The sequence below is a fragment of the Arachis ipaensis genome, chromosome B09 (genome assembly GCF_000816755.2).
Source record: "Arachis ipaensis cultivar K30076 chromosome B09, Araip1.1, whole genome shotgun sequence".
Taxonomy (NCBI): domain Eukaryota; kingdom Viridiplantae; phylum Streptophyta; class Magnoliopsida; order Fabales; family Fabaceae; genus Arachis; species Arachis ipaensis.
In genome coordinates, this window is record NC_029793.2 from 9,782,481 (window position 1) to 9,795,864 (window position 13,384).

A 13,384-nucleotide genomic window follows, 5' to 3' on the forward strand; every position below is an offset into this window, starting at 1 on the left:
AAAAAAAAGGGATGAAGAGAAAAAAAAATAGTCTTAACTTATATGGTTTAGTACTCACTACGTACCCTGTGATATACTGAAAAAAAAGTATACTTTAAAAGGGATGAAGAGAAAAAAAATAGTCTTAACTTATATGGTTTAGTACTCACTACGTACTCTGTGATATACTGTACTGTACTCTAACTGATAATTTGATTCAATACAGTTCAATAAATAAAAAATAATTAAAATCAAACCAAAAGAATTTAAGAATTGGGACACTTATTTCAATTAGGCGGCCGAAGACATAAGGATGTCTCTATTTAACTAGCGGGCAAACCCTAAACCATTCACCTCTCTTTTTTTTGTCAAGGGTGTCTTTATTTAACTGGCGGATGAATCCTAAACACTTCCGTCCTTCACCTTGTCTTTATTTAACGGGCGTAAAAACTCTAAACCCTTCACCTCCCTTCTTTTTTTTTTCTCTTTATTTAAATGGCGGGCAAACCCTAAAACCTTCACCTCCCCTTCTTGGTTTTTGTCACTTCTTCGTTTAATTTATTATTATAATGCATACATTATTATAAATTAAATTTTTTTATAATGTATGCATATAATGAATTTTCTATTTATATTTGTTAAAAATTGAGACCGAATTACAAGTCAAAGTACAATATATCACAGAGTACGTAGTGAGTACTAAATCATATAAATTAAAACTATTTTTTTCTCTTCATCCCTTCTAAGGTATACTGATATTAATAAAAATAAAAATAAATAAATTTATTAATAAAAATATTAAATAAAAGATGTATTGATATTTTTAAATTTAAACCATATAATTTGAACCGATAATTTGATTGAATACAGTTCAATAAATAAAAAATAATTAAAATCAAACCAAAAGAATTTAAGAATTGGGACACTTATTTCAATTAGGTGGCAGAAGACGTAAGGATGTCTCTATTTAACTAGCGGGCAAACCCTAAACCATTCACCTCTCTTTTTTGTCTTTTTTTTTTTGTCAAGGGTGTCTTTATTTAACTGGCGGATAAATCCTAAACACTTCCGTCCTTCACCTTGTCTTTATTTAACGGGCGGAAAAACTCTAAACCCTTCACCTCCCTTCTTTTTTTGTCTTTATTTAAATGGCGGGCAAACCCTAAAACCTTCACCTCCCCTTCTTGGTTTTTGTCACTTCTTCGTTTAATTTATTATTATAATGCATACATTATTATAAATTAAATTTTTTTATAATGTATGCATATAATGAATTCTCTATTTATATTTGTTAAAAATTGAGACCGAATTACAAGTCAGAGTACAATATATCACAAAGTACGTAGTGAGTACTAAATCATATAAATTAAAACTATTTTTTTCTCTTCATCCCTTCTAAGGTATACTGATATTAATAAAAATAAAAATAAATAAATTTATTAATAAAAATATTAAATAAAAGATGTATTGATATTTTTAAATTTAAACCATATAATTTGAACCGATAATTTGATTCAATACAGTTCAATAAATAAAAAATAATTAAAATCAAACCAAAAGAATTTAAGAATTGGGACACTTATTTCAATTAGGTGGCGGAAGACATAAGGATGTCTCTATTTAACTTGCGGGCAAACCCTAAACCATTCACCTCTCTTTTTTTTTTTGTCAAGGGTGTCTTTATTTAACTGGCGGATAAATCCTAAACACTTCCGTCCTTCACCTTGTCTTTATTTAACGGGCGGAAAAACTCTAAACCCTTCACCTCCCTTCTTTTTTTGTCTTTATTTAAATGGCGGGCAAACCCTAAAACCTTCACCTCCTCTTCTTCGTTTTTGTCACTTCTTCGTTTAATTTATTATTATAATGCATACATTATTATAAATTAAATTTTTTTTATAATGTATGCATATAATGAATTCTCTATTTATATTTGTTAAAAATTGAGACCGAATTGCAAGTCAGAGTACAATATATCACAGAGTACGTAGTGAGTACTAAATCATATAAATTAAAACTATTTTTTTCTCTTCATCCCTTCTAAGATATACTGATATTAATAAAAATAAAAATAAATAAATTTATTAATAAAAATATTAAATAAAAGATATATTGATATTTTTAAATTTAAACCATATAATTTGAACCGATAATTTGATTCTATACAATTCAATAAATAAAAAATAATTAAAACCAAACCAAAAGAATTTAAGAATTGGGACACTTATTTCAATTAGGTGGCGGAAGACATAAGAATGTCTCTATTTAACTGGCGGCCAAACCCTAAACCATTCACCTCTCGTTTTTTGTCAAGGGTGTCTTTATTTAACTGGCGGGTAAATCCTAAACCTTTCCGTCCTTCACCTTGTCTTTATTTAACGGGCGGGAAAATTCTAAACCCTTCACCTCCCTTCTTCTTTTTTGTCTTTATTTAAATGGCGGGCAAACCCTAAAACCTTCACCTCCCCTTCTTCGTTTTTGTCACTTCTTCGTTTAATTTATTATTATAATGCATATATTATAATAAATTAAATTTTTTTATAATATATGCATATAATAAATTACCTTACATAGAAGAGATTAGATGTTAGCACCTTAAGCTCTCTTTCTTAACTATCTACTGTACCAGTGAAGTAGCCCATGTAAAAAAGTTACAAAAGAAATTATTAATGATATATATTAATTAAATAATATTATAAATAAAAATTTTAATTTATTATTTCATAATATCATTTTTTAAAAGTTGAGGGCGAATCACAAGTCAGAATACGTAGTGAGTACTAAATCATATAAATTAAGACTATTTTTTTTTTTCTTCATCCCTTCTAAGGTATACTTTTTTTTCCTTAAAAATCGCTTCATTCTTAATTTTTGTATGTAAACCATATGAATGCAAAAAAATATATATATATTTCATTTACTCTCAATCTTTCTTTGACTGTGTCTTAATCCAGTATAAATAAACATCTTTTGTACTATTACAAATTGTTAAAAAAGTTATAACCACTTTTCTTATAGTTATCATAAAAATGAAAGAATTTTTGGCATGGTTAATTATGAGTCATTTTTTCTTGCAATTTTATAGAGAAAAAAATAAAAGTAATCCATCATTAATTTTTTTTTTTGTGACAATACATCATTAATTTAATAAATGAAAAAAGATACAAAGAGATAAAAAAAATTAATAAAAGTAGACAAATAGCTGAAAAAAGAGAATGGAATAAGAAAGAAGACGAAGTGATTGGAAGTGCGAAATAGGAATAAGAAAACATAAATCGTGGTAGCCAGGAGGAATTTATATTCAGAGCTTTTTCTTCATAAACTGTGGTGATCAAGCACGGTTTATGGCTGAAAACCGTCCAAAACTCTCACAGTTTATGAACAAATCCGAAACCGTTGATAGCTCCCACGGTTTACATAATAAACAAAACAGGACACTCACGTAAAGAAATTCTATTTGTTGCAATCGGGTAAAGATTTTTCTCATTTAATTTATTTAAATATATTGCCCAAATAGTAATGCAGAAGCCAGAGAGAGTTTTGAGCCTGAGTTCCCGCAGTTCAATTGCTTTACCATTTTTAATTGGAATCCAATGGAATGAAACATAAACTTTACCATTTGGTTGATTCCAGTATTTCATTAAAACATGAGTAATATGAACTACCGAGTATATTAGGTGGGCAATGTAATCATAAATGCTATACATATGTTCCAATTTCCTTCAACGACTTTCATTTTTCTATGTAACATGTAGCTGGAATTATTTCCTTATGCTGAAAAATTATTCAATGGATTCAACTTGGTTTACATAAAGTATACTTATCCGTCAATTATATAAGCGTATGGTATGTAACTATGTATCAAATGTGTAATTTCATCACAAATCTTACAATGACAACAACATATACAACCTCACAAACAAAAGGCGTAGTCATAAGTTTAATTTAGAGGTTAATTTTGACGTACTAACAGTGTAAAATATTTTACACAGTCATACAATTACATTTGTTCTTTTGGATGATCATTCACGCAATCAATATAAAATGTAACTATTTTTACTAATGTAGCGTTACGAAATTAAATGCATGTATAAAATTATTTTACACTGACAATGCAACAAAATTAAATTCTTAATTTATAAACCAAAACGAGAGAAGGAAAAAGAAAACCTTTTTTAAAGCATTGTTAGTAAAGAACTAAAGTAAACTCTCCAACTACTACAATAAAAAAAGTTTGTTAAGTCCAAATTACCCTCATTGTAGTCTTTTCTATTTGGACCCTTTTCCATATTTTATTGTAACAGTTGATTGTAGGATTATTTTTAGTTGTTTAAAGAACAATTCCGTGTAAAAGTTTTAATTTCGTCGCTAATTTTGTTTTTTCAGTAGATAAACAAAGTCATAAATAGACATCCAAACAAACATAAGTTATAATTTTTTTTTTATGAATTTTAGTTTTAGAAGCAACAAAATGGTAAGGGAAAAGAAAGTAAAATTTGTAACATTAGCCAGTAGAGGTGTTTGCGACGCGATTTGGATCAATTTTGAGTAAAAAACTCATCCGATCCAAACACTAATTTTACTTGCAGTGCAATTTAGATTGGATGACTTTTAAAAAAAAAAATCCGATCCGATCCGATCCAATTTCAAGCAGTTTGAATTGGATTGGATTTACAGTTTTGTAAATTAAAAAAATTAAATACATATAACAAGTCTTACGTCAAATTTTAAATAAATAACAATGATATAACAAGTCTTAACAATATCTTAAAAAGTCAACGATAACATAACAATAGAATTATTTATTAAATAATAATAATACATGAATAATATAAAAATGTATAACAAATTGAACATGTTATAAGTATAATTGTAAATATAATAATAAAATAATAATATTATAACACATTGTGCAGTTTAGATTGGATTGGACCGGTTATGAAAGGTAGATCCGAAATCCGATCCAATCCAGCGGTTTACAACAAATAAAATTCAATCAAATCCGAATTAGTACGGTTTTAATCGATTTTCGGTTTAAATTGAATTAGATGAACGATTTAATTTAGATTGGTTTAGATTTGAACACCCCTATTAAGCACCCCTATTAAGCAGTACACACCACTTCTAGAGTATTTTGTTAGAGCCTAATTATAAATTTTTTTTCCACTTAAAACAGATTTTATAAAATATAATAAGACATGTGATACCTATCTAGAGTAAAAGTCATAATAGTTTTAAAAGACTTCTCTTAGACATTAAAAAATTGAAGATTATGCCTCAACTTCATTGATCTTTTCTTACTTATTTTTTGTAGGAGGATCACTTATCCTCCCTTCTTGTGACATTTTTTTCTCCTTCTATATATATATCAAAAACTAAGTTAAAAAAGAAAAAAGAAACAATTCCCAACGTTATATTATACCAAGATAAAGAAAAAGAACAATGACTCTGCACGAAAAAGCAATCCACTCAACTTTTTGGTACATCCACTCAAATCAGAAAGTTCCAATAACTGTCACATGTTAAACTGTAATTGGTTGTTGTTACACAAGTACAACTACCCCAAGAGGTTGAACAGATAACATTGAAAACATCTTATATAGGTTTAATCTTGAAGTGAAGGGAAATAAGAGAGAACACAAAGCATTTCAAATCCTGCAAATGCATGAAAATATGATCAGAATAAACGCAAGTCAGGTGTTGTTTACAGCAAGTAAAACTAAATAATTGCATTCCAAGGAGAACCCACTAATGAATGATTATGTAAATTAACTTTTACGATCCATTATCACGCTATCTGTCATGTTTAGAAGTTAGGTACTCATTCGGATTTAGCTTTGATTACGTACTAATCATATTCAAAACTAGTCTGGAGTCCTAATTCAACCATATAAGATGTCATTTTACTTATTGAGCTCTCATTCATGAAAATTCCTAATGTAAAAGTCTACAAAAACGTCAATGATAACACTATGTATGACTTTTAAATAGACACAAACCTATTGCACAAAATAGCCCAAAGCATGCTTCAACCAATGACATGAAATAAACTTTGCACAACGAGTCAATAAAAAACACTCTAATTCATGAACAAAAGATAACAATTGTTACTCTACTTCTCACTCAAGCGAACTTCTCTAATATAATCACCAGGGTCAGAATAATTCTTAATAACTTCCAACTAAATCTACATTTGACCTTAACTCAACATTTAGCTCCGTTTGGCCTATATGACAGTAGAAGAACAAAATCCTCAGTCGATTTGATTATTGATTTCCTTTATTTACCTATGGTAAAAGAGAAAAATTGCATGAAATATCTGTGTAATGCTCTAGGATCTATGACAAATGTGAACGCTCCTGTGGGAGAGTTAGAGCTCCTCAAGTCTCTACACGTTTTCTCAAGCGACAACACAAGGATCCACCTTGCTTCAGATCTTTTATTCCATAACCTCCCCTTGTTACCACCGTTCCTCCCCAAAAATAACTAACTTCCTTCAAATAGTGGCTGCATTATTAGTTACAGCAGTTCAAATATGGAGCCCAATTCCCCTCCCTCCTGTTAATTCTTACATACACTTCTCCTACAAATGGTTACTTAACATATTTTCCTTCAACTCAAACATGAGATCATATGATCTTCTCTCTGCATCATATGTCAAAAACTAATGCTTATTATTCCATGCATAATGAATATCTTAATTTCACAAGAAATATGAAAGGAATTTTCTACTAGCTGTCAAGCATTCTCTTCATCTAGTTGATTGAGTTGAATAAATGTATATATTTCAAGGTAAGAAATTCACAATATTGAAACATATAGTAAAATGTCAATGAAGAAGGTGCACAACAGAGAACATGGAAGAGAAGTACTGGATAGGAAATCAGCTGTTAACTAATTCTGTTAAAAATTGTAATGACACGAACAGAATGAGAGGAGAGGAAAATAGGAGATTGGCCAAAGCTTGGAGACGGATTTCAAAGTCAGAAAGGAAGTTAGGTCATGAAAGAAGGCAAAACTCTCAAAAGTTCCTTTAATATGACTCTGAGTTAAACATGTATAAAAGAAAGAAACATGAAAGTAAAATCAATGAGAATAAAGTGGACAGGAATGAAGTTGTGAAGAGTTTGGACGGTGCTATATAGACTACTGCAACTTTTTTTGGCATCATAAAGACACAAGATGAGTTGTTTGCCAAAGAGTTGCCCAAAAATATCTAATTGGGCATTAAGGATTATTGTTTTTTAGAAGAGAGAACACAAAAAGGAGCTAAGACAAGAAGGTGCTTATAGAGTTAAAATCTTTTCTTCAGTGATAGTAACAGCAAAAAAACTGGAAATCAAGTCAGATCATCTAGCACAGGAGCGATATAAAATTGATATAATGATCATATGATATGCTTTTAGTTCATCTACTTCCAGATATAGCATTTGACCAAAGCAAAAAGCATACGAAACACCATTTAAGCGGTGATGAAAGTTAGTTAGAAAATTTCTACCAGAAGCATCTCCATAGAGAAGTTGGTGTGTGTGTGTGTGTGTGTGTGTATAAGTGAATATAGTAAGAATGAAATAGAATAAATGTTCACTTTTTCCAGGAGGAGAAAACAAAAACAAAGTTTTGCACTTTACTATATACAAACAACTGGTGCAAGGATTATTTCTCAGTATAAATATTTGCAGCAACCAAAGGTGAAAAAAGGGGACATATGCACCATACAAAATTACCTAGACAGGATCTGACAAAATAAATCCATCAAAAGCAACTATCAATCAGCTTACCTGAACAAGGTAGTAAAAGATGCGAAGACCTTCTGGATCTGCACTACTCTGAACATCCACCAGAGACCCAATCTTGGAGGTTGTGAAGGAGATGTGCTCGTTTCCCATCACAATCTCAAGCTCCTGCCTGCCAACACGGTCAGGTTCCGGCCAGTTGTTATCATCTTCCTTCATGATCTGAACAAGACCAACTCATCAGAAAGCAGAACAAAGCAAAAACAAAAACCCTCAAAAGACTTTTGAGAAGGAATGGGTTAAAATACTCAAAATAGGCATCGCTCAAGTGACGGGTTATGAACTAACAAGGCACCACAGAATCAAATTAGAAAATCTACATGATAGTTATTGCAGCATAGTGTGTCATGGCTATGTTTCCATTGTTATCCAAGCACAGCTTGGTTCAAAATGAAATAAGAGGAGTTTAGCAGTCTGTTAGATGTATGCATCTAGAGGAAGAACATGCAAAAAATAATAATGCCCAAACATCTTTACTTGAGAGACAATCCTTTTCCTAACCTATGGCACAATCTTAAACTATTACATAAAATCATGAATAGTAAAAGAAGCTTGCAAGTTTTCATAAAGATGAACGGTTTATGGGTGTAAACTTGTAGTGAGAACATATTCTGGGTGCTGCTGCTCCACGTGATGCAATCTTCTTATAAGTACCATATCAGGACTGTTCAAAAGGTTTCTGGTGCCGGCAATTCGGCAAAAATAACACTATATTCTATCATAAGATCAACAAAACGGCAAACACTACAAATATACAGCAATTTCTTAATTCAGCTCATCATTATCAACATGCTTAAACGAATTGTACCATAGATGTCGAACACAAGAAGATTCCAATTTAAATGGTACACAGCACAACATCTTTGCTTAAGATTCAAGGGCAGATGAAGAAACTAAACATTGTCGGTTCATTGTCACCGATGCCATACAGTTGAAAAGAATGAGAGCATTACGAGAACAAGTTAACCCATTATGACAACTAACACAGAAGATAACAAGTGCAAGCATAAAAAAGAACAAATAAAAAAAACACAATCTCTTTCCGGATCAAAAGGAGAATTTGAAACTTGAAAGTAACAAACTCATTACAAAACAAGTGGCACCTCACCAATCACAATCCAAACGAGCTAGACACGAATTTTGCACAAAATGAACAATCTTATCAGCATTCCTTTATTGGACAAGTTCATCTCTTCCCATGCCAAAAAACCACATATATTACAGGTTTTCTACGGTAAGCCTAATTTATCCCCATCATTTTCTGAATGGTAATAGAAATTGTTTTTTTCAGGACCTAAGAAACTATGCTCTCCCATGTTTTTTAATTATTAACAATATTAGAGATTTACTGAAAAACAAAAAAGCACAGTAAGTAAACCCCCAAATTCTACTAAAATCCACGGATTTAAACTTCGATTGCGCTGCGCAAAACAGCAGCAACCGATGCAGTGGGCACCGCAACAGAAATCGATCTAAAACCTGACTCTAAGAATCTAAACCCTCAGAAATTCAAATTCTGACAATAGCCTCTCTCAATTTTTTTTACTATTCTAAATAATTTTTTGGTTGTACTTCGCAAATCTGAGGCGGCAATACCGAAATGCGCTTCTCACTCAAACAAAACAAATAAATAAATAAATTGAAGATTATAACCCTAAAAGTTAAAGAAAAGGAAGAAAAGAGCGTGTGAGTTAGTGTCGTTTACCTCGCTGTCGGAGATGATACGACGGCACTCGCGGAGAACGGCAGGGGTGAGGTAAACCTCCTTGCGGATGATGGTGTCGTTTTTGTAGTTGGAGTTGTTGGCGTATCGGAGCTTGCCATCTGGCCTGAACTCGAACTCCAAGAACTCGTGACCGAACTTCCCTTTGTGTCCCACGTAATATCGAAGGTAGAACTCTCCGTTCTCCTCTTCGCTCGTCATTTCTCTGCTTTTCTCTTCTCTTTTGGGTTTCGCTTTCTCTCTGCACAACGACGCAGAGAAAAAGAAAGCCAAAGAAGCAGTGGTAATTTGGTAAATATGCGTTGAGGTGTGTAAATCCCTAAATGGGCTGAAAGCCCAATATCCATCTGAACCAAGGATGCCAACAATAATTATCAAGCCCAATTAATAAAAAATGAAACAGCCCATAGGAATTAAGTAAATATCATTTTTGATCCGCCAGATTCATCACTATTTTTTTAAAGGACAAAGCATTCCCTATTCCCTGGTTACTTAACATATTTTCCTTCAACTCAAACATGAGATCATATGATCTTCTCTCTGCATCATATGTCAAAAACTAATGCTTATTATTCCATGCATAATGAATATCTTAATTTCACAAGAAATATGAAAGGAATTTTCTACTAGCTGTCAAGCATTCTCTTCATCTAGTTGATTGAGTTGAATAAATGTATATATTTCAAGGTAAGAAATTCACAATATTGAAACATATAGTAAAATGTCAATGAAGAAGGTGCACAACAGAGAACATGGAAGAGAAGTACTGGATAGGAAATCAGCTGTTAACTAATTCTGTTAAAAATTGTAATGACACGAACAGAATGAGAGGAGAGGAAAATAGGAGATTGGCCAAAGCTTGGAGACGGATTTCAAAGTCAGAAAGGAAGTTAGGTCATGAAAGAAGGCAAAACTCTCAAAAGTTCCTTTAATATGACTCTGAGTTAAACATGTATAAAAGAAAGAAACATGAAAGTAAAATCAATGAGAATAAAGTGGACAGGAATGAAGTTGTGAAGAGTTTGGACGGTGCTATATAGACTACTGCAACTTTTTTTGGCATCATAAAGACACAAGATGAGTTGTTTGCCAAAGAGTTGCCCAAAAATATCTAATTGGGCATTAAGGATTATTGTTTTTTAGAAGAGAGAACACAAAAAGGAGCTAAGACAAGAAGGTGCTTATAGAGTTAAAATCTTTTCTTCAGTGATAGTAACAGCAAAAAAACTGGAAATCAAGTCAGATCATCTAGCACAGGAGCGATATAAAATTGATATAATGATCATATGATATGCTTTTAGTTCATCTACTTCCAGATATAGCATTTGACCAAAGCAAAAAGCATACGAAACACCATTTAAGCGGTGATGAAAGTTAGTTAGAAAATTTCTACCAGAAGCATCTCCATAGAGAAGTTGGTGTGTGTGTGTGTGTGTGTGTGTATAAGTGAATATAGTAAGAATGAAATAGAATAAATGTTCACTTTTTCCAGGAGGAGAAAACAAAAACAAAGTTTTGCACTTTACTATATACAAACAACTGGTGCAAGGATTATTTCTCAGTATAAATATTTGCAGCAACCAAAGGTGAAAAAAGGGGACATATGCACCATACAAAATTACCTAGACAGGATCTGACAAAATAAATCCATCAAAAGCAACTATCAATCAGCTTACCTGAACAAGGTAGTAAAAGATGCGAAGACCTTCTGGATCTGCACTACTCTGAACATCCACCAGAGACCCAATCTTGGAGGTTGTGAAGGAGATGTGCTCGTTTCCCATCACAATCTCAAGCTCCTGCCTGCCAACACGGTCAGGTTCCGGCCAGTTGTTATCATCTTCCTTCATGATCTGAACAAGACCAACTCATCAGAAAGCAGAACAAAGCAAAAACAAAAACCCTCAAAAGACTTTTGAGAAGGAATGGGTTAAAATACTCAAAATAGGCATCGCTCAAGTGACGGGTTATGAACTAACAAGGCACCACAGAATCAAATTAGAAAATCTACATGATAGTTATTGCAGCATAGTGTGTCATGGCTATGTTTCCATTGTTATCCAAGCACAGCTTGGTTCAAAATGAAATAAGAGGAGTTTAGCAGTCTGTTAGATGTATGCATCTAGAGGAAGAACATGCAAAAAATAATAATGCCCAAACATCTTTACTTGAGAGACAATCCTTTTCCTAACCTATGGCACAATCTTAAACTATTACATAAAATCATGAATAGTAAAAGAAGCTTGCAAGTTTTCATAAAGATGAACGGTTTATGGGTGTAAACTTGTAGTGAGAACATATTCTGGGTGCTGCTGCTCCACGTGATGCAATCTTCTTATAAGTACCATATCAGGACTGTTCAAAAGGTTTCTGGTGCCGGCAATTCGGCAAAAATAACACTATATTCTATCATAAGATCAACAAAACGGCAAACACTACAAATATACAGCAATTTCTTAATTCAGCTCATCATTATCAACATGCTTAAACGAATTGTACCATAGATGTCGAACACAAGAAGATTCCAATTTAAATGGTACACAGCACAACATCTTTGCTTAAGATTCAAGGGCAGATGAAGAAACTAAACATTGTCGGTTCATTGTCACCGATGCCATACAGTTGAAAAGAATGAGAGCATTACGAGAACAAGTTAACCCATTATGACAACTAACACAGAAGATAACAAGTGCAAGCATAAAAAAGAACAAATAAAAAAAACACAATCTCTTTCCGGATCAAAAGGAGAATTTGAAACTTGAAAGTAACAAACTCATTACAAAACAAGTGGCACCTCACCAATCACAATCCAAACGAGCTAGACACGAATTTTGCACAAAATGAACAATCTTATCAGCATTCCTTTATTGGACAAGTTCATCTCTTCCCATGCCAAAAAACCACATATATTACAGGTTTTCTACGGTAAGCCTAATTTATCCCCATCATTTTCTGAATGGTAATAGAAATTGTTTTTTTCAGGACCTAAGAAACTATGCTCTCCCATGTTTTTTAATTATTAACAATATTAGAGATTTACTGAAAAACAAAAAAGCACAGTAAGTAAACCCCCAAATTCTACTAAAATCCACGGATTTAAACTTCGATTGCGCTGCGCAAAACAGCAGCAACCGATGCAGTGGGCACCGCAACAGAAATCGATCTAAAACCTGACTCTAAGAATCTAAACCCTCAGAAATTCAAATTCTGACAATAGCCTCTCTCAATTTTTTTTACTATTCTAAATAATTTTTTGGTTGTACTTCGCAAATCTGAGGCGGCAATACCGAAATGCGCTTCTCACTCAAACAAAACAAATAAATAAATAAATTGAAGATTATAACCCTAAAAGTTAAAGAAAAGGAAGAAAAGAGCGTGTGAGTTAGTGTCGTTTACCTCGCTGTCGGAGATGATACGACGGCACTCGCGGAGAACGGCAGGGGTGAGGTAAACCTCCTTGCGGATGATGGTGTCGTTTTTGTAGTTGGAGTTGTTGGCGTATCGGAGCTTGCCATCTGGCCTGAACTCGAACTCCAAGAACTCGTGACCGAACTTCCCTTTGTGTCCCACGTAATATCGAAGGTAGAACTCTCCGTTCTCCTCTTCGCTCGTCATTTCTCTGCTTTTCTCTTCTCTTTTGGGTTTCGCTTTCTCTCTGCACAACGACGCAGAGAAAAAGAAAGCCAAAGAAGCAGTGGTAATTTGGTAAATATGCGTTGAGGTGTGTAAATCCCTAAATGGGCTGAAAGCCCAATATCCATCTGAACCAAGGATGCCAACAATAATTATCAAGCCCAATTAATAAAAAATGAAACAGCCCATAGGAATTAAGTAAATATCATTTTTGATCCGCCAGATTCATCACTATTTTTTTAAAGGACAAAGC

At 32.7% G+C, this 13,384-nt stretch overlaps 2 protein-coding genes across 3 annotated transcripts; both read right to left on the reverse strand.

The window, feature by feature from the left end:
- On the reverse strand, nt 5,373–9,799 carry LOC107618444 (protein mago nashi homolog). 2 transcript variants are annotated; one of them, XM_016320511.2, is made up of 3 exons: nt 9,481–9,799; nt 7,761–7,937; nt 5,373–5,634 (listed from the first exon to the last, which is right to left on the reverse strand). In XM_016320511.2, the coding sequence occupies exons 1-3, from the start codon at nt 9,697–9,699 to the stop codon at nt 5,575–5,577; spliced, it is 456 nt and encodes a 151-aa protein (XP_016175997.1). In that variant the 5' UTR covers nt 9,700–9,799; the 3' UTR covers nt 5,373–5,574. The 2 variants fall into 2 exon arrangements, with proteins under 2 accessions (XP_016175997.1, XP_020968408.1); XM_021112749.1 differs by lacking the exon at nt 5,373–5,634 and adding an exon at nt 6,024–6,624.
- LOC110262417 (protein mago nashi homolog) lies at nt 9,984–13,213 on the reverse strand. Its single transcript, XM_021112750.1, has 3 exons — nt 12,895–13,213; nt 11,175–11,351; nt 9,984–10,038 (listed from the first exon to the last, which is right to left on the reverse strand). The coding sequence occupies exons 1-3, from the start codon at nt 13,111–13,113 to the stop codon at nt 10,006–10,008; spliced, it is 429 nt and encodes a 142-aa protein (XP_020968409.1). The 5' UTR covers nt 13,114–13,213; the 3' UTR covers nt 9,984–10,005.